The sequence below is a fragment of the Aspergillus neoniger genome (assembly GCF_003184625.1).
Source record: "Aspergillus neoniger CBS 115656 unplaced genomic scaffold BO87scaffold_28, whole genome shotgun sequence".
NCBI lineage: Eukaryota > Fungi > Ascomycota > Eurotiomycetes > Eurotiales > Aspergillaceae > Aspergillus > Aspergillus neoniger.
The window spans coordinates 107385-127486 of NW_020291156.1; the positions used below are offsets into that span (position 1 = coordinate 107385).

The window sequence follows — 20102 nt, forward strand, 5'->3', positions numbered from 1 at the left end:
ACGTTTACAACATGAAGATGAAGAGAATAGGATTGTATCTAAACAGGCATTTCAATTATCTAGTGTATTTAGATCAAACATACTTGCTAAGAAGAGCTGCAGAGGATAGATTACCCCGTTGCTAAAGGGAAAGCGGGCTTCAGGATTCTAACTCCGGTGAAATTAGAATAATTTCCATTTTGATCTGAGTGTATGTGACCGGACAGAATTTGAATAAGAAGGGAGGACAAGGTGTAGTGACTGTGAAGAACCAGTCATGAAAGTGCGCTTTATATTGTCATCAGGGGTATAAAAGCAATGCTGCTCACCTATATGGCTCCACCGACGCCACAATTGTGGGAGCGCGAAGCAAACAATCATCATCTGGCTACTATAGCACTGGAGGGTGATCTATGATAAATCGTAAGCTCTGGTCTCTGCAGAGTGCAGATACAAGAGGGGTACAAAAGTGGTTGAAGGATGCTAATAGGACTAAATATAGTTTGGAACCATGTTATTTTCAGAGAACTTTGATATATGGATATCCTAAGTCCTAACAGCCTCGATTCTGCCCGTCTGTGTAAGTGTGTATGCAATGTCTCTGAAAGCGGGTGGGGCAGCCGAAAATTCTCCGCCAAACCGCCGAATCACCCTTTCGCTAGAACCACGATCATCGCGAACGGACCGAAATAGGCAAAAATTTCGAGATGGGTGGAGTACCCCAAGGCAACGGCGTTACCCGTTTGTCTCACTTTATCAATGAGTATCTAATAACGGAAAACAAGATTGAAACATGTGGCATTTTGTGGAGTACGAGGCTAACCGGGAAGTGATACATGGGGTTATGGCAATCTAATCCTTTCAGGGAAAGCAGGTTTCCTACTTGGGCCAGATCGCGAACCCTGGCACTTGTTGATCTTCTTCGGAGTCGAAGATTACTTCAACTGATTTGGCGGTTCTTATTGCTTCCAAACGGGCATATGCTATAAATGCCGGCCTGATGGATTGTCCTGGTGCTAAGTCTGGTGCGATACTTATACCTCTTTCATGTAAATCAAGAAATCGTTCGTCGCCAGTATATCCTGGATTGCAGATCGATTTTGTCATTGGCACCGTTGATCCTCCAAAATGACTTCTTTTGAAGAGAAAGTAAACTTGCTCCGTCAGTCATCTGAGAATGGCAGGAAGCCCCTACCACGGATGACACTAGGGGCTATCAATAGTGATGGTATGATCCTAGAAAACTGCTATTGTCTACCCTCCCTCCAAATACGTGCTGCTTGCTAACATCATACAAAACCAAGGCTCCTTGCACTATGCTAAGACATTTGGAGAGAGTTCGTTAGACTCTACTGATACTGACGCCGTACATTGGGTGGCCTCTTGTACCAAGCTGGTGACTACCATTGCGGCAATGCAGTGTGTCGAGCGCGGTCTGCTAGATTTGGATGGGGATATCGCTAATGTGTTACCGGAGTGGGCAAGTCCTCAAACACTGACGGGCTTCGATGCGAACGATAATCCCATCTTTCGGGCAGCCACCAAACCTGTTACCCTACGGTATTTCGTACTCTTCCTAATTTGAATGAATGTAGGATCCAGGTGTACTAACTGCTAAAAGGCGCATGTTAACCCACTCCAGTGGTATGGGTTACTTCCACATGGATTCTCTGATGACACGCTATCACGAACAGCAGGGAAGCCCTCCTCTGGTCCAAACATTTCGCCAATACCAATTCTTACTTTTTGAACCGGGTGAACGATGGATGTATTCACCTGGCATTGACTGGGCAGGAGTAGCAGTAAGTTCTGACGTCTTAATCATTCATGAATTAGGCCAATTGACAATGCATGGTTCAACAAGGTCGAGCGAGCTACATCTATGAAGCTGGGCGACTACTTGCAGCGCCATGTTTTCGACATTGTTTCCGTCAAGGATGCGACATTCCACCTAGAGTAGAGAGAAGATCTACGGGCCCGTAAAGTCAAAGCTTGGCTGCGCACAGATCAAGGCCTGGAAGAAGAGAAGAATCAGATCTTCCCCGACCCCATTGTGGAAGACGTAGGAGGTGGTGGTCTATACACAACCGTGAACGAAATGCTTAAGATTTGTCAAGGTATACTTACAGCACAATTTCTGCGTCCTGAGACCATTGAAGAGATGTTCCAACCTCATCTGGAGAGTGCTTCTGGCCTTGAGCAACCGGAAGATTATTCGTTCGTGCCGCACAATGCCATATGAAATGCTATCCCACATGACATACCGGTGGATTTTGGGATCGGTGGTTTGCTGAATAAAGCTAGGATCCCGTAGCGTCGAGAAGTAAATTCGCTCTCATGGTCGGGGAAACCAAATTGCTACTGGGTTGGTTATCCGCCACCTATAAGTAACCCGTCGTAGTTGACTAACGTACCATAGTGGATAGACATTAAGAGAGGGGTTGCTGGGATATGTCTTTCCCAGCTTTTACCGACCGGAGATCATAGTGCTATCGAACTGCTAACTGAGTTCGAAAGATGGGTGTACTCGCGTTTAGATAATCGGGATGGCACAGCAAAGCAGAAATCAGCTTTATGATCTTGAATACAGTAGGTTCGGAGTTTAGTATGGCAAATTCAAGAGGAAGCTTTATCATGTAATCAGATAATTCGGATTAGAAGATCCGCCATGACTTCGAATCACTTACTTATATTAGGAATTGTTTCCTAATTCTGCTAATCATATTTTAAAATATTTTTCAGGCATCTCCGAGGTATTAATTTAGGAAAGCTCCAGAATGAAGAGGATCAGATTTCTTATTATTTTATTTTATTTATTTATTTACTGTTTGTCATTTTTTCCTCGTTAGTACCATTGTGTATCCCCTGTAGAGGTTGGAGTTGATTCATACATTTATATTTGCTTGACTAGCATTTGCTTTAGAGTATCACATGGTTGAGTTAATTTCGAGTCACGGTGTTTCTAAACCTATCTAGATAAGTTTTGTTGTTCCAGTCTGACACTGCCCCGCTAACTCCTGAACCTGTCGCGGGCGGGTGCCCAGCACACTACATTCGTGGTCGTCTCAAACGTACCAAGCATTTGGAGGGCATCCATTCTTGGCGGCTTTACCCTTTTGAGGCGTCGGCATGTTACTCTATTTTTGTAATCCTGAGCGATGGTTGCTCGCAAATAACACCTGGCCTAGGACTGGGATCGTAATGTGGCACGGTCACAACTCATTCTTGTAGACCAACGCACCTGTAATTATACCAAGAGTGCCGAATATGCGTTTCATGGACATGTAACACTTCACTTCTACCCTCTTACATAGAGTAAAATATGTCATCCATGGGCCTTAGCTGGATCTAAGACAGCGGCAGCAACCTTGTCAGGGTTTGATGAACTACGAGTGGGTCACGAAATCAGCCTCGCCGTCTTCTTTACTGCTTTGGGCAGTTGAAGGTAGAAGTATTTCTGCAATCCAATCAAACAGATTCTATGAATATTAGAGTATCACTTGTCTCACACCTTTTGACGGATGTCCTTTTCTCCGTGGATACACCGAGAATGAAGCCCGTTTATGATGCACATACTAAAGGCCTTGGCCTTCTTAATCTATTATAAGCTAATCGGAGTGAGTTGGCAATCGGCGATGGGTTGGATGGCCCACCTCACAACTGCAGGTATGGAGGGAATAACACGGCCATGGAGACGAAAATGAAACATGGGGTTGGAGTTGATTTTTCTGAGCTGGAGCACCTCAAAGCATCCGGCACCTTGTTTAAGCAATGAATACCGGTGTCAGAACCTTAGCATGGCATAACTATCTGTCAGGGCCCGAAAAAAGCGCAAGGACCATGAAGCGAGGCACTAGCCTCTTAAAGACGCAATTCAGATACGGGGCACAAGCAAACCCATACAATGATGCCCAGGCAGCCACAATATTAGTCAAAGATGGCTGTGTATATCCACTTTGGCAATGTGGTCCCTGCTCCAGGCTATCATTTACGGGTCCTAAGTGGCCAGTGCTCAGCTGAGAGAGCCCTATCTTCCGTATTCGTATTTGACCTCGGCAGGATGTTACTTTGGTGCACCCTGAAACAAAGAATATCCAGGACAACAACACAAACGGCGGAAAGTATATGCAGAGCCCTGAAAAGGAAGAAGAAAAAAGAAATAGGGGCGACTGCTGTGCTGTGTCATTAAAGAGACAGACGTGCTCCAGGAGGATTGGACGTAGCTTTTCTTGCTCCACAGTGCTCTTTTCAAGAATCTTGACAACTACAAACATCGTCACACCTGCAAGCACATAATGGCGATGCTTAATCTGGTCCTTTCTGCTTCTTACCTCTATATATTTGGTACCATATTTTTTGACATAGTTCACTTTCTCCTGCACAAATGCTCGAGATCTCGCTGGCGAATCCTCCGCTTTCTTTCCCGCTGTCACCAGTATCATCACCTCTACTACCCCCGATCTCTTCAATTCAATCAGCGATACGCCAAACCAAATGCCTTGATTGCTCTTCCTCTCGAGCTAATATGTCAGTTGCTCGGAAGCATCATCGGCTGGATCCTTGCTACCACCCTGAATTGTTATATTAAACGTCTCGATTCGAAGGCCCTTTCTATCGTCCTCGTCGTACAAACCGTTCGATCTCTTTTGGTTATTATTAGTAACGGCCAGGACTCCAATCATATCGCACTTGACAAAGGATCCAAAGATCATAGCTGGGCATTTGTGGGACCGGAGTACCACTCCTTGCACCATATCTACCCAGATCGGTATATGGGGTCTATGGTGAAGCTGTTCGACTGGATTGCGGGTACTGCATACGCGCTGAAGAACAAGACGGTGGTCATGACGGGTGGGTCGGGGGCATTTGGACAAGCGATGGAGAAGCAATTACTCGCCGAAGGGGTCAAAAGCATACACAAGTTGCAGTTCGGCAGAGACTGGGACAATGGGAACTTCTCGCGTGTCGGTACCATCCTTCGAGAGGCAGATATCATCATTCTCGCCCACGGAACCAAAGGTCCAGATACCATGGACTCAAACTGCATCTCATCAGTCCGTTTAATTGAGCTGTTCATGCAACAAAGGTCCGCACAGTCTCAGAGAACCAAGGTTCTACCTGAAATCTGGTACGTCGGAAGCGAAGCAGAACTTCATCCTGCTTGGGGTGGGCCTGACATGGTACGATACACTGCGTCAAAGAGAGCATTCTTACCCTACGCTCGTGCTCTGTACAAGTCAGACAAGGTAATATATCGACATATTGTCCCTGCAGCGTTTGATTCCCGCATGGGAAAGGCGATTGTGTCGGCTGACTGGGCTGCGCGGTGCACAATGTCGTGGATTCGACGGGGAGCTTATTATATCCCGGTTACATATACGGGACTCGCATATTTGAACTTTTTCAAGTTTCTACTTGGGGCCTCGGCAGATTCGAGGTGGGTGGATAGGATAGGAGAATCCTAGGGGGTTGCATTACATGAATGGGTATATTGAATCTTTCTTTTGGTTTTTTTTATTTATATTTTCATTCTTATTTTTTTTTTTTTTTTTTTTTTTTTTTTTTTTTTTTTGTGTATGTAAGCGATCTGCTTCAAGGTTTTCGGCGCATAGAACACTTGATGCGTTGTAAATGTTATATATTAGTTTGGGATGTATTCAGACCGATATGGCCGTCCCAGGTGCACTGAGGCGGCCCCTGTGTGATACCCCTTATTGATTCTTCCGCCGACCACATCAATAGAAACAACGTGATTTCACCTACAGTCCATCATCCATTCAAATAAAAAGCAAAGAATGGAAACAAAAACATACAACAGAAGGGATTCGCTGGTGGTCACCCACCCAACTACTAACCTCCCGGCGTGTGGCTTAAGTACGGCTGAGCGGACGGGAAGCCCTGTTTTCCACACCCTGTGGTCGTATGTACTTGATTGATCCATAGCAATCAGTGATATACGGCCGAGAATGAGTAACATTCTCCAACAATATGATTCTGTTCATGCAACATCGTACTCCGAGGGCCTCTGTCAGGCACAAATGTGCAGGTTGGCAGTCGTCGTGGCCGCAAGGCAGGAAGACACCCCAGCTTCTGTAATCAGAAGCAGCCAGTCAAATTCCGACGATAAGATTAGCCTGGGGGAAAGGCGCAATCCAGAGCCGCGCTAATAGACTAACTCGCTGCTGCGCCTTCTCCACATAGGGCATAGTTGCATGCGCCGGCGTATATAAAACAACCGAACCTGCCACTACCGACTGGCCCCCGAATAGCACCTTGTTTTTTTTCTTTCATCACCTGTACTGCCCATACTATATCCACAGAATGCCAACAGAAGCTTTCCATCGACTCAGTCGTGCTGATTTTACAATCGCAATTATATGCCCGCTTCCCCTGGAGGCAGAAGTGGCGATACCGCTGTTTGACACGGTCTACGATAGAACTGTCTACGAAAAATACGGGCCTGTACGAAATGACCCCAATCACTATACGCTGGGCCGCATTGGCTGTTACAATGTGGTTCTGGTCCACATGGGTGGTTGTGGGAAAGCCGAATCATCCAGCGTGGCCAGTAATATCAAACAAAGCTATCCGGGCATCGAACTGGCCCTTCTAATAGGGATCTGTGGAGGAGTGCCTTACAGGACGGACGTGGGTCCAATACAACACAGGAGAGATGTTTTCCTCGGCGATGTGATAATTAGCAGCGCGATTATTCAATATGATTTGGGGAAAAGACTTCCGCACCGATTTGTGCGCAAGAATACGTTAGAGTCCAATCTAGGGCGAGCGAGTCTGCAGATCCGATCATTCATGACCTGCTTAGAGTCGCGTCATGGCGACCTCTCCAAAGACCAACAGGGGCATCTTCAGACTATACAAGGTAGCAAGGATGTGCCATATCCTGGTATCAAAAGCGATATCCTATTTAAAGCTGAATACAAGCATCGCGTACGCTGTCTGTGTATGAGTGATGCCAGCGGGGACCAAAGTGTCGTGGACCGCCGTCGTGTGGACTCTGATGGGACTCCGTATATCCATATTGGCCGGCTTGCCTCTGGAGATACTGTGATGTGCTCTGCCAAGGATCGAGACAAGATTTCCAAGCGCGAGGAAGTTCTTGGTTTTGAGATGGAAGGGGCTTGCGTATGGGACAATATCCCTTGCATCCTGATCAAAGGAGTAAGCGACTACGCTGATAGCCATAAGAATGATACTTGGCAATACTACGCAGCTGCGAGTGCAGCGGCTTGCATGCGTGCTCTCCTGGATCAGAATCCCATTCCGAATGTGACATCATCAGCGGGCCTGGCCCAGGGTATGTAAGCAACTATTGTATTCATAGCTTCCATTAGGTTCTTTTAGCTGTGTACTTTACTGAGCGTCAATTGATTACCCTGCAGATATAATTGCCTCCCAGTTTAATCCATGAAAAAGGCCTGCAGAGACTTCTGAAGACTCCAGTAACGAACGGGAAAAGGCGTGCCTTGATCTATTAACTTTCCCCCAAGCCCAGTATCGCCTGGACGAGATTATGGATCCCCTCAATACGACATGCACTTGGGTATTAGAACGACCAGAATATAAGACATGGATGAGCGGGGAGGATTTAAAAAGTCACGGAGGATTTTTCTGGATCAAAGGGAAGCCCGGAGCCGGAAAGTCGACGCTCATGAAACACCTTCTTTCAAAGGCAAAGCAAACTGGAAAAGACACAATCATCTCCTCTTTCTTTTTCCATGCCCAAGGGGTGGACTTGGAGAGGTCCACTGTGGGTATGTATCGCTCACTCTTGCATCAGCTTCTCTCGTCTACTGCCGTTCCATCGAGTGCCAAACAGCCCTACTTTAGCTTCGCAGCGAAGATGCTAAGTCAAGATGACGGCATAAATTGGACAATCCGAGACTTGAAACATCAGCTGTTATCACTCATTCGATTGCTGAACAACCGCTACGTGTTCTTCTTTATTGATGCTCTGGACGAATGCCACCAAGCCGAGATGGAGGACATGATACCGTTCCTCGAGCACTTGGGGCACTCTTTGAATGCAAGCGATGTTCATTTGAGAATCTGTCTGGCAAGCCGACACTATCCACAACTCAATATTGAACGTGGCATTGAGTGGGTCTTGGAGTACCAGCAGGAGCATCAAGGCGACATGCGGAAGTACGTTGAGACGAAATTGAAAGGGGGCAAGTCAAAAATGCTCCAAGAGATTAGAGAAGAAGTGTGCGCCCGAGCATCCGGTGTATTTCTTTGGGTTATACTTGTAGTTCGATCGCTAAATGATGCGTTCGCCAAGGGCAAAATCCACGCCGTACGTCAACGGCTGGATGAAATCCCAGACGGGCTTGATGAGCTTTTCACCGATATGCTGACCAGAGACACTGAGGAAATTGATGACCTTATATTTTGTCTTCGACTCATCTTGTTTGCACAACGTCCATTGTCCAAGGATGAGTTCTACTTCGGGGTGATGTTTACCAAAAACGGCTTGATCAAAAGAGAAGGCGAATGGCACATTGATCCGCACATTGAGAACTCCATCCTTAACGTCTCCAAAGGCCTCGTGGAAATTACCCGCACCAAAGCTCGCATAGTACATTTCATTCACGAGTCAGTGCGAGATTTTCTACTACGACGGGACGGTTTTAGCAGACTCCAGGCTGGGTCGAGCGCGAACACAATCGGGAACGCCCATAACGAGCTTGCACAAATCTGCTTCCGATACATCTGTCAAATCAAGCTCATGGCCGCAAAGGAGCCAAGACGCTGTGTATGGCCACCCCAAGCCGAGAACTATCTGAATTCAGAAACCCGATTCCTCAATTATGCTATCCATAGCCTCCTGCCTCACAGCAATGCAGCTGAGGCTGGAGGCACTTCGCAAGCTGCCTTCCTGCAAGCGTTTTCTTTGTCATTCGAGGACTTCAAGCACATCCGCAATGCCCTTACACTATGGCACATTCGCCAATATGGATCCGACGTCACGATTCTATACGTTCTAGCAGAATTGAACTTGGACCACCTCATCCGCCTGGAACTTCTACGTACGCCACAGATATGGAAGCAAATGGGAAGGTATCACAGCCCAATGGGTGCGGCTGTCTACTTGGGTAACGCACTTGCAATCAGGGCCTTACTTGGTTGCAATACGAGTTCAGATGCCTCTGTCGACAACTCCTTGCTTGAGGCTGGGGTCATTGATCGTATGAAACAATATGTGGTCAACAGCAAGCGAATCAAAATGAAAAGAGGTTCTTTGGCTTTGTATCTGGTGGAGTACGCTATTAAGCGTGGTCATGTAGCCATATTAAAGCTCCTCTACCTCACTGGCAAAATCGATCTGAACCATAAGCTCAACTGTCGTTCGCTACCGCTTATCTGTGCGATTAAGTGTTCCAAGGCAGAAATCGTGGAGTTTTTGCTCAGCTGTGATAGAGTCACTATTGCCAGCCCCACAAACGCTTTGCGTATTGCGATCACTCGAGGTAAAAGGGATGTTTGCAGTGCCCTACTTTCCTCCCCATACAGTCTTCGTTGGTTGGACTCCTCCGGGGGAGTTGCCATCCACTGGGCAGTAATTGGAAACAACGGGTCTACAATGAGACATCTCCTTGAGCTTGGTTGCGACGTAACGCTACGCGATAGAGATGGTCGAGATGCTTTGTCACATGCCGCCGAACAAGGCAAAATTGAGATGATGAAAATCCTAATTGAGAGCGGGGTTGTCGATATAGATGGGAAAGACAGTCAGGGAAGGACGGCTTTATCATGGGCCGCAGGACCAAACAATAAAACGCTCAATCGTTCGCCTGACCCAAACAAATGTTGGGATCAATTGCAAAAGGAAGCCATGTATGTGCTACTCAGCATGGGAAGTGTTGATGTGAACTCCAGAGACAAACATCAATGGACGCCCTTGTTATGGGCCGTTCAGAGAAACAAACCAGTGGCAGTGGACATTCTTCTTGAGGCCTCAGAAACTGAGGTTGACTGTAGAAGTGTGACTGGAAAAACACCACTTACGGTAGCCGCAATGTGTGGACATGAAGCCATGCTATGTAAGCTCCTGCAGTCAGGTCGTGCGGATGTCAATTCTCAGGATATTTTCGGGAGAACACCCTTATCTTGGGCTGTTTACCCATGTGGTATGTCTCCACGGCCTTCTGGACAAGACTATCCGTCAATGTTCAGCAGGAAATGGCAGTACCTGGCAGACAGATCATCCCCGTATCGTGCAGTTCCGTTGCTGCTGGATTGCCCGATAATAGATGCCAGCATTCCAGATTCCTTTGGCCATCCACCCTGGTGGTGGACCCAAGCTTAGAGGATTGATACCCCCGCAGCCGTGGAATGGATTAAAGAGGAAGACAAAAAGGTCATGCAGTTGCTCATAGATCATCTGTCGAAAAAGAACAAGTCCAATGATAACGCAGTTCTGCCACTAGATAGGGAAACGTTGGAGCGCGAAATCCAGGTTGTTGCAGCGTCCTATACACCATATGATTATTGAAGGCGCCAGTGAGACATCTGACCCATTGATGTTTTGTTCAACAGTTCATCTATAGACAAGATCCATCTATCAAGCCTCATGGTGCACTCCCCTTCTCGGCTGATATGGACGTGGTGCGGTGGCAAAGCTACATCTCTTCTCGTGTACATAATTACATTCAAGCAATAAAAAAATACGATTATCACGCTCACAGTAAGAGCCTAACGGGCTCAGCTCATATACTTCCTGTTACGCGTCAAAGTGGAACATGAGTTCCTTTCCAAAGGCATCCTTAGCTCGGGCTTGCAGGAGACAGGAGACCATCATCTTCGCGCATGACCGGTACTACAATCTAATAATACCAAATACCTATATACTAATCTCAATTCCATTCTATACCATCTTTTTTGGTCATCTTCAAGCCTTGTAGGCAAGCTATTGGCTTTTCGCATTCGTATCCTTACGCAACAGACTGGCCGTGAAAGCTGCATACACAGCCGTCAGAGCATGCAGAATACAGTCATATTTCACATTGATGACTGTTTATCACGAACCAGCTTTTGCATCATCTCTTCTCTCCAGCCCCAGCCCAGCGCAAATGTGGCCCCAGGCCCAAGAGTAACTGTAGTCCCCACCAGTCCCCCAACAGCCTTCAACCAAGAGAACGAGGCACCCGCATCTTTCAATTCCTTGAACTTCAACGCTAGCCACATAAACCCACTAGCCATGGATATCACTTCATCATACTGGAGGAGCCTCGCAATGCCATCAGCGAATGACGTGACGGGCGCCAGGTGGCCTCTCAACCCAGGAAGAAAGGCACTAGTGGACGAAGTATGAGCCGGTGCAGTGCATCGAGCGTGAAGAAACGTAAGTCCAGAGATTAAGGCGAACGAACCATATGCGTACCGGACGTAACGCATATTCTCCTTACGTTCTTCTTTCTGTTGTGGCTTCTTCTTACTCCCGAAAGCTCTCTTGACCAGACGATGCAAGGGAGCCTGTAGCAGAGGTACGACGACAGGAAACATCTGCCAAATGGCATTGTAGTTGCGGCGCGATTCAACCGTTGGTGCCATGAAGTTTGCGATTGTGGGAATATAGTATCCCGTCAGCATGGCAAACAGCAAAGAGCTCGAGGCCTCCTGCGTTATCTGATGCTTTGCCCCCGATAGAAGGCTTGAAAGGGGCAAGCGAATATGCTCCAATGTGTAGTATATTGGAGCAAACTTTCCAATGCCCTTCAATTGGGACGCTATTCCCGTGCCGATCGGGCTGTTAGGATTTAATTTAGCCATATTTTCCGGTGGTGGGGAAGTTTTCGAGTAGATGAACTTACAGTACGAGCTCATACCAGGAATGTGCCTTGCGATAACTTTCCAACAGCCATATTCCGTAAATGGGGCCAATGTCGGCCATGAATGATAGCATTTGAGTGTGGGATTGCGGATCAGATCCACTGATAGAAGGCAAGAAACACGTAGTCGCAGGCAGAAAGAGCTTGTCCAGGAATGGCATATGATAGAGTGGTCTGCTTAGGTTGAGGACCTCCCCATTAGCTGCAGACCATACGCCCTCTGCAAACAAAGACACCATGAAGGGCACAGTTTGATTTATCAACGTCCCCATCGTCTTTTGTGCAGCAGCATAACAGCAAGCAAACGGGACGGTTGAAATAGCACGCTTGCATACCTCATTATCCTGTTTGGAGACACTGTTTTTATCATCCAGGTACGGCATGGTGCATGCTAGTGACTTTGGTGGCAGAGGTAGACCGTCGATATTTGCTGCTCCAACAATTGTAGCAGACGTTTGATCGACCAAGTATTGACTAAGATATGGAAGAAGATAAAGCCCAATGATCTTTTTCTTGAGACCAGCTAGAGCCTCTATTCTGGTTAAGTCATAAGCTGACTGCGAAATATGGTCAAGCCGTTTCTGGCGGATGTTCTGCCATATTTGCAGGCACTGGTGGATATCCTGGAGATCTGTCTTTGGTTTGGTAGGCCGTTAACTAAAGTAGAGAGGCTGTTTGCAAGCGACGCAGCGCTCTCAATTGCACTGTTGCCTCCCTGGCCCAGGTTTGGTGTCATCTATAGTCAATATCTTAGATGAGTTTCTGGTACTACTCGAGAGATTAGACGCACCTTATGGGCTGAGTCACCAATGCAAACATATCGGTCGACACACCAATGACTATAGACAGCCTCTTCAAGGGATACAAAAGTCCTGACGATTGCTCTTTTATTGATCTCAGAAAGCGATACGTCGGGGGTGATCGGCTTCTGTAGATAAGGGGCGAGATGGCTATCGATCTCATCTTGACTGAATCTTGGAATTTGAGATGCGGGGTAAGTTTGGTCCATTCTAGTGAAGAAAAACCAGTAAACGCGCCCTTCTTTGCCGATAATCGTGAGTATGGAATAGCCCTCCGCGAAGGTTCTATGTCCGTGTCCCGGTCTCAGTCCAGGGGTGGCTGAAGATATACCGAATACACAGTTGTACTCGGATGTCATCACTATATTGCATATGAATTAGTAAGGATCATATGAAGCTTTTGATTTATGTATGGTGGAATCTTACAGTTCTTCTCCTTTAGGGCTTCATGCTCCATCCCTCGAGACTCCATATACTGCCACATCTGTCGTCTCACTGTGCTCCGTACCCCATCGGCTCCAACAACAAGATCACCCTCATAGACGGATTGATCCGCACAATGGACCATAACCTTCTCAGGGGTATGCTCTATCTCAGTCACCTTCTTGTTCACCATAACACGATGTCTGTTGTCTCCGAGGCCCTCGTACAGAATGCTGAGCAGAATTTGGCGATCAAGAAACGCAACCGGATAACCGTGTCTATTGAATCAGAATCGCCGCCAGTGTATAAAATCTGAGGACGACCGGATATATTGGCTTGCCTTTCATATATAGTCAGGGGAGCAACTGTGTCGGTGATGGGCTTGGCATCATTAGTCCACGTGAAAGTTCTAGTGAGAGGCTCAGCTTGACTGAGAACGTCGTCGTAAAGGCCTAGTTGGTCCAGGATGCGGGCACCGTTTGGAAGAATACCAATAGATGCCCCAACCTGGGGTGCAATATCCGCATGGGACTCTAGCACAACAAAGTCTGTGTTGTTTCGAAGCAGACAGTGAGCGAGTGTAAGCCCGGCGATTGAACCGCCCACAATCACAACGCGGAACCTGGATTCGGAATCTGCCATGATATACTCTATAATTTCAGAGTATCCAGAGATGTCGCCCTAACGTGAATAACAGGCAGTGTGTGAGGGACCGACACGACTACGACGACTGGAGGTGCCATGGTCTTTATGTGTGTCTCCTCGGGTGGACTTATCTAAAGTAGTCAGTGTAATGTAGCATAAGAGAGAAATCCAGCATGAGTGTTAGCACGCTCCACTTCGGTTACGCAAAGTGTCATGACTACGATTAAACTAAAACCATGGAAAAGGTCGATCAAAGCTCAATGTAGTTAGAAGGTAAAGGAGCATTTAGGTCCGTTCCTTCATGAAACGCAGTGGGTCCTATCCTCGAGCCGAGAAACCCGAGAAATCCGAAAACGCAACTTACAAGAAACCCGATGGTCCCAAGTCCACCTATGCTCCTTTTTCTCCAGGAAGCTGTTTTTTTCGATTGTTTGTTATGGTTTCCATCATGACAGCCTCGCATACCCCAATCTCCACAACGAGAGATCGGAAACGTCGCGAACAAAAGCCCCGCGTTCTGTTGTCATGCACGTCATGCAGGGAGAAAAAGTATGTACTGAAAGTATAACCAAATAACAATTGATCTCTTTGTAATTGTTTGACAATGCATAACATCTTCAAAAGCTGAGATGCAGTCGGGAACGCCCCTGCACAAACTGTCGGAAACGAGGTCAGGATGCAGCCTGTCAATACAATACCGAGCGTTCGAACCCCCGGGCATCGGGGAAGCCAGAACCTATTGACGTCCAAAATGACTTGCAATTTTTAAAGGAAAGATTGCTCTTCTTAGAAAGGCAAGTCACGCGGGATTGCAACTCTTCTTCCACGTCTCGGGATGATAGGCTTGATGTTGGCGAAAGTCCCAGCAGAAATTCTAGCGAAAGTGAGGTAGCTTCGACGGGATCACAAGTTCCCACAGGAAGAAGTTCCTTAACTGTTTGCTTCCTAGCTGGGGAAGTGGAACTCGATTCGTTAATCCAAGTCACTGGCAGGCAATCATGAATGATGCGGTGAGTCACACCAGAGATGTTTGGTTCTGCCCCTAGGAGGGGTTTTTCATCATGACATGTCTTAACGTATATGTCAGGCCCAGAAGCTCAATCGAAAAGATTGCAACGATAATGATGGCCAAGACACTGATAGGATCTCCCGGCCGGAAGGCCCAGTCCTGCTACTGGGAATTTCACAGATGATGGACATGGCAGAGCTTTTAAATGCACTACCGCCTCGCGAAACTGCAGATCTGCTCGTCGATCGCTGTCTGAACTCCAGGGAACCATCGCTAAGTACGTACTCCAACCCCTACTGTCTTACATACATCTTTGAACTACCTCGAGAAGGATCTAACAAGTCCTGCAGTCATCATTCACGCTCCGACGTTCAAAAGCGAAGTACATGCCATCAATAACTGAGCTATAATATAATGATCTAACGCAGGTCTTCCACAGTACCGGAGATTCTGGGATAACCCCGCCGGAGCACCGGTCGCTTGGATCGCACTATTGTATTCAACCCTCTCTTGTGGGATATACATCCAGCATACGGGAGATCCGAAAGTGTCCTCACTAGACTTGCCTAGAGCATTCTATGTGTACCGTAATAATGGTGCAGTTGCGTTGGCGAAGTCAAATTTCGCTACTCCGGGCCTTTATAAAGTTGAAGCATCCATCTTATACCTCGGCATCGAGTATCTCCAAAGTAACGACCAGAAAACAGGACTCCCAATGTTACTCAGCATTGTGTCGCGACTAGCAATAATGATGGGATATCATCGGGATCCTCAGCTCTACTATCTCCAGATATCGAGTTTTGAAGCAGAAATGCGGCGCAGAGCATGGCTTGTATTGATCACAATCGACTCCGTACTCGCATGGCATACAGGTCTACCCCGGGTTATTAGCCAGAGTCTAGGCGATGTGAGGCGCCCCAGAAACCTTCTGGATAGCGATTTTGGCCCGGAAACTACTTTCCTTCCGCCTTCGCGCCCCGCAGATGAGGTGGCCAGCAACATTGTATACATGTCGGCAATGGAGCAGATGTTGTCTGTTGCCAACGAAGTCGGCGACAAGGCTTCACATCCTTCCCTACTCCCCGAAAGAACTCTTGAATTCAATATGAAACTGGAAAATACCAAAAGTCGCTTGCCCAGCATACTTCATTTGCAGTCTCCAGAGATACGGGCATCAGATGACGAGACTGTGATCAAACAATACTGTTTGGAAATAACGTACCAGCGCGCGCGATGCATCTTACATCGCCATTACTTGACGGCCCTTTATCCAGAGCCTCATAAGGGACTAAGGTCTGTGTGCGTGGATGCAGCTCGGCAGGTTCTAACTCTCTACTCTGAACTATTCCAAGTTCTGGCTAAAACACATAATCAGCAGCTAGCGTGGTTCGGGGCGTCTCGCTCAAATTCCGATTGCTTGACAGCTGCCATGGTAATATCTTTGGAGGTGATAACACAATCGAAAAATGGCAGAACTGTGGGAATTACGCCCCAGGCTGATCTCATTGAGCTATTGAAGGCCTCCCAAATATCCTGGAGGAGCTCACCAAGGCCATCATCGGAGACCCTCAAAGCTGCAGGTATAATTGGTACAATGCTAGATCTATTGGGATATGGCGGGGCGGGTCCATTGCTTGCCTCATATGGGGCTCAAGAAGGGCAGCAGAATCATAGAGAAAGCACAGTGACATTCTTACGATCCCCAAGTATGATGCATGACATACTGACGGGGGATTCTGCGTTGGAAATGTTTGACTGGGTAAGGTGTGCTGCTCCATCGCACCTATTACGCTGACCATGACACTTCAAGGCTCTTTGGGATCATGAGATGCAATATCTGAGTGCGGTGGAAAATTAATTGTGAGAATGCTGGTTACTTGCCATCTTATTAAATCCAACGGTGGATTGATAAGGACATTATTCGGTCAAAGGCATTCAGAGATACTGTCAGCATACTAAGGGAAACCCCGGGAGCATACTATACTAACCCGAAATTTTGGTTAGGATGGCTGGATACTTTATATAAACCTTGGTTTATATACTCTGTTTATTTGAATCTGTACGTTCTATTGTCGTTACGAAAATGCAGAGAATTAACATTGATCTGATACAGGCTAGCTAATCAATCGAAGATCTATCACCCGACTCTTGCCAATAGCGATGAGAGCTATCTCTCAGATTTTAGAGCAAAAGAAAATCCAGCCTGCATCTACTTGAGCACGAACAGGTCTAAAACTCAGGGAGTGTGTTATCGTAAGCAGTGTCCCATACCGCATTACTGTCCTCGCCTGTTTTGTGGAGAACGGTACAGAGAGCTGCGTCCTCAGTATGGCCTGCAAAGTTGATGTGTGCAGACTTCTCTTTGAAGTCACCATAATCGACCAGGTCGCCCGGGGTCGTGGGGATGTTGGAGACATGAAGCTGGATAATAGGGGTCACATGGTGACTGTTGTTTTGCTTGACGGGAATCTAGAAAGACAGGTGGCGTCATTAACAGAAACAAAGCAGGCAAATGGGAATGGCTCGCAGGAATTACGGACATACCGCTGCGCACGCATGAACAGGTCCGAGGTCTTCGGGATCGTCTGGTTGTTGGCGTTTTCCAAAGGCAACCACGTAGGTCCTGTCATCGTTTGGGATGTCCTTGGTATCGACAGTAAAGGTATTTAGAGACTGGGCGTTTTCTCCTGTCTCCTGTAGCTTGAGACCCCCTTCTTCGAAGACAAGGTTGAATATTTCTGATCATTGTGTCAGTACTTATCAGGGGAATAGCATCGAGCGCTTTATAGATACAACTACCTGGGCCTCCGAGTCTAATCCCTGAATCCCACCAATGACTTTGATCAATATTGACATGGTTCCCTTCGAGTGTTCCAACTCCTGTGTTTCGCATCAGCCTGGTCTCTGAACGGTCTGTGGGTCGGTTCTGGCTTCAAGGAAGATGAACATATAATGAATCGACATACCGGCATAGAGGTATGCAGTGGTGTGGATATCCCAGACCGTCTCATCGTTAATGTTGTCGCTTGCAATCCAGGCAGGGGTCAAAAAGTCGGGGCTGGGAGGTGGAGCAAAGAAAATATACTTCTGTGCTGCACCACTGTTGTTTATCACCCTGAACCAGTGTTCTTCAGTCTCGTCTCCAGACATTTTTGCGGTATTCTAGTGTGAAATGAGTCTGTAGAAGGTGATTCGGTTGTCAATGAAGGATGAAATATTCTCCTCGAGGGATTATACCGGGATTATAATAGGAATGTGTGGGAGTTGCATGCAACCCTCCGCCCCCCCCCCCCCCCCCCCCCGTGTGGGGGTCAAGCTGAACCACGTAGCGACTTAGCTGGAATAATGACATGAATGAACGTCAGTCTATTGCTACAGTCAACTGCATGCAGATACAACTGTATATCGCGGATGTGTGCCGAAAGCATACATGATATAAATCTACCATGGTTAGCTCCAGCTGATGACGGCGTCTTACACCAATTGCTTCTACTTGGGGAAAGGTACTATCTTCACGGCCTGCTGACCAGCCTGCTCGAACCTCGATGCCACTTATCTTTAGGGTGGTATACAAGTCGATAGTGACGCACTTGAGTGCATTAGCATGCCTTTTGTCGTTAGATACTACACGCAACATTATGCACAGCGGTATTCGAGATCAGAAGCACCCTCCTTACTCTAAAGGACTCATTTCTGGTTAATGGACCTGGTAAATGCTAGCCAAATAAAGGTTAGCACTCTGTAGTTTTGACCATCAACGAAGTATCATGAATGTCATTTTTCTTGCATTATAGCCCAGATATATTAAGTTCTGGTGCTAATCTTGGTGCCTCATGAAACTTCGAGTTGCGATAAGTCTTAGAGAGTCACGACTGAAGGTCAAAGGCCTCGTATAGTTAATAATCTTACTATAGCAGGTTCACACCTCATAGAACTTTCGGCTTGTGTTGTGGGGAGGAACCTGGAAACTGCACAAGTCGTGCAAATATTAGGGTAGCAGCCGCGGAATAGCGGATGCCATTGTCTCACCCGGTTGCATACTCTCGATCTTTCATTCCATGGGTTCCATATCATGTCCATCTCTGGTTGGCTTTAGGAGAAAGGTGGGATGAGATGCGGCTGGCCGTCGTACCATATGCAACGTGTCATGGTGATCTGAAGTACCTCCGCGGCCATACCCATTTGAATTGCCTTGTGGATCAGCGTCGAACAGCCGCAGCCGGACAAGACTAGGTTTATTTTGGGGCCTTCGAGTCCAGACTGTAGCCCCACTCCATTCCTGTGGGCCGAACGTGGAAAGTCGCTGCTACCCAGGCCTCTTTGCAGACGCCATAACCTGCAGTCGGTTGCAGACTCGAACTGTGAAGAAGTCTGGGTCCTGGGCCCTAGGTGCTGATAGCCAGCCTTCCGAAAACGTTGTTGGAAATATACTCCATCACCCAATAGGAGGCACCTGATGGGCAACCTGGGTGAGGTGCCAAAATACATCAAACTGTTCGATGACAGCCACACCTCGCCTTGTGACGACGTACAGTATTCTTGGAAGGTTACTGGAACTCCGGTGGACAGTGGTGCTACGTCAGGGCCAGCCAGCTTTTCATTACTAACACTGGGGTCAGCAATCTATTTACCCAGTCATGAACTTTACCGGTGAAAAGATGGTAAGTCTAACTGTAACCTCCGTGGCGGGCTGGGGCTTTCGCTGAGAAAGTCTTTTTCTTTGTTCCAGATCGGCGGTAGCCCTGCCTTCTGCTACTTTAGCTATCATTGATGTATCTTCGTTGCTCTTCAGAAGTGGGCCGATGATGCCGGAAATATGTCCTAGGTCTATGACAACATCACGAAGTATTTTGTTAAGACAATCTGCTTGGCACCCCCAATGCAATTACACGCCTGGTAAATGCCAGGCCCGAATATCTCCTGTATCTCAAGGGCAACGCTCTCCTAGAGATTGCCTACCCCTGATGGTTGCATCCGTTCAGTGCTTGGGTCGCTAAGATCGTCGACTCCTTGAGTGTGGCTTACTTACACTCTGAGCTATGTCACTGGTGAGCTTCTGTGCTAGATTAAGTTCTTTCTCATGGATATCAGATCAGCTTTCATGCACGCCATCGCCTGAACGGCCTAAACCAAGGATACCTTCGCGTAGCAGGGGATTTAGATCTAAATTGCAAGCTCGCGCACCAGATCTCTTAATGAGAAAATGGCCACGCGTTTCAGCGTCACCACGATGATTTCCAACGGAAGTGAATAAAATTGAACATCCAAGCCAAGAAAAACAGGAAACAAAAATAAATAGAAGATAAAAAAACATACAACAGAAGGGATTCGCTGGTGGTCACCCACCCAACTACTAACCTCCCGGCGTGTGGCTTAAGTACGGCTGAGCGGACGGGA

The 20102-nt window shown here is 47.2% G+C and overlaps 6 protein-coding genes across 6 annotated transcripts; 4 read left to right on the top strand and 2 right to left on the bottom strand.

The window, feature by feature from the left end:
• Positions 1–1107: 1107 nt before the first annotated feature.
• BO87DRAFT_399350 (serine hydrolase domain-containing protein) lies at positions 1108–2557 on the top strand (the record flags this gene model as incomplete). Its single annotated transcript, XM_025625433.1, has 7 exons — positions 1108–1207; positions 1284–1539; positions 1601–1781; positions 1844–1909; positions 1940–2200; positions 2294–2344; positions 2399–2557. 7 exons carry the CDS (start codon positions 1108–1110, stop codon positions 2555–2557), a joined length of 1074 nt encoding a protein of 357 aa, XP_025477012.1.
• A 1717-nt stretch (positions 2558–4274) lies between these two features.
• On the top strand, positions 4275–5444 carry BO87DRAFT_428536 (uncharacterized protein; the record flags this gene model as incomplete). The annotated part of the gene is made up of 1 exon (XM_025627456.1): positions 4275–5444. One exon carries the CDS (start codon positions 4275–4277, stop codon positions 5442–5444), a length of 1170 nt encoding a protein of 389 aa, XP_025477013.1.
• An 828-nt stretch (positions 5445–6272) lies between these two features.
• Positions 6273–10492, top strand: BO87DRAFT_418040 (uncharacterized protein; the record flags this gene model as incomplete). The annotated part of the gene is made up of 3 exons (XM_025626854.1): positions 6273–7298; positions 7414–10127; positions 10326–10492. The coding sequence occupies exons 1-3, from the start codon at positions 6301–6303 to the stop codon at positions 10490–10492; spliced, it is 3879 nt and encodes a 1292-aa protein (XP_025477014.1). The 5' UTR covers positions 6273–6300.
• Positions 10493–10998: 506 nt separating this feature from the next.
• Positions 10999–13693, bottom strand: BO87DRAFT_428539 (FAD-dependent oxidoreductase; the record flags this gene model as incomplete). The annotated part of the gene is made up of 6 exons (XM_025627457.1): positions 10999–11746; positions 11811–12459; positions 12534–12564; positions 12619–12989; positions 13055–13329; positions 13452–13693. 6 exons carry the CDS (start codon positions 13691–13693, stop codon positions 10999–11001), a joined length of 2316 nt encoding a protein of 771 aa, XP_025477015.1.
• A 451-nt stretch (positions 13694–14144) lies between these two features.
• On the top strand, positions 14145–16500 carry BO87DRAFT_442136 (uncharacterized protein; the record flags this gene model as incomplete). Its single annotated transcript, XM_025628029.1, has 5 exons — positions 14145–14245; positions 14326–14653; positions 14689–14706; positions 14790–14955; positions 15134–16500. 5 exons carry the CDS (start codon positions 14145–14147, stop codon positions 16498–16500), a joined length of 1980 nt encoding a protein of 659 aa, XP_025477016.1.
• A 434-nt stretch (positions 16501–16934) lies between these two features.
• BO87DRAFT_442140 (uncharacterized protein) lies at positions 16935–17855 on the bottom strand (the record flags this gene model as incomplete). The annotated part of the gene is made up of 3 exons (XM_025628030.1): positions 16935–17174; positions 17250–17443; positions 17672–17855. The coding sequence occupies 3 exons, from the start codon at positions 17853–17855 to the stop codon at positions 16935–16937; spliced, it is 618 nt and encodes a 205-aa protein (XP_025477017.1).
• Positions 17856–20102: the final 2247 nt, after the last annotated feature.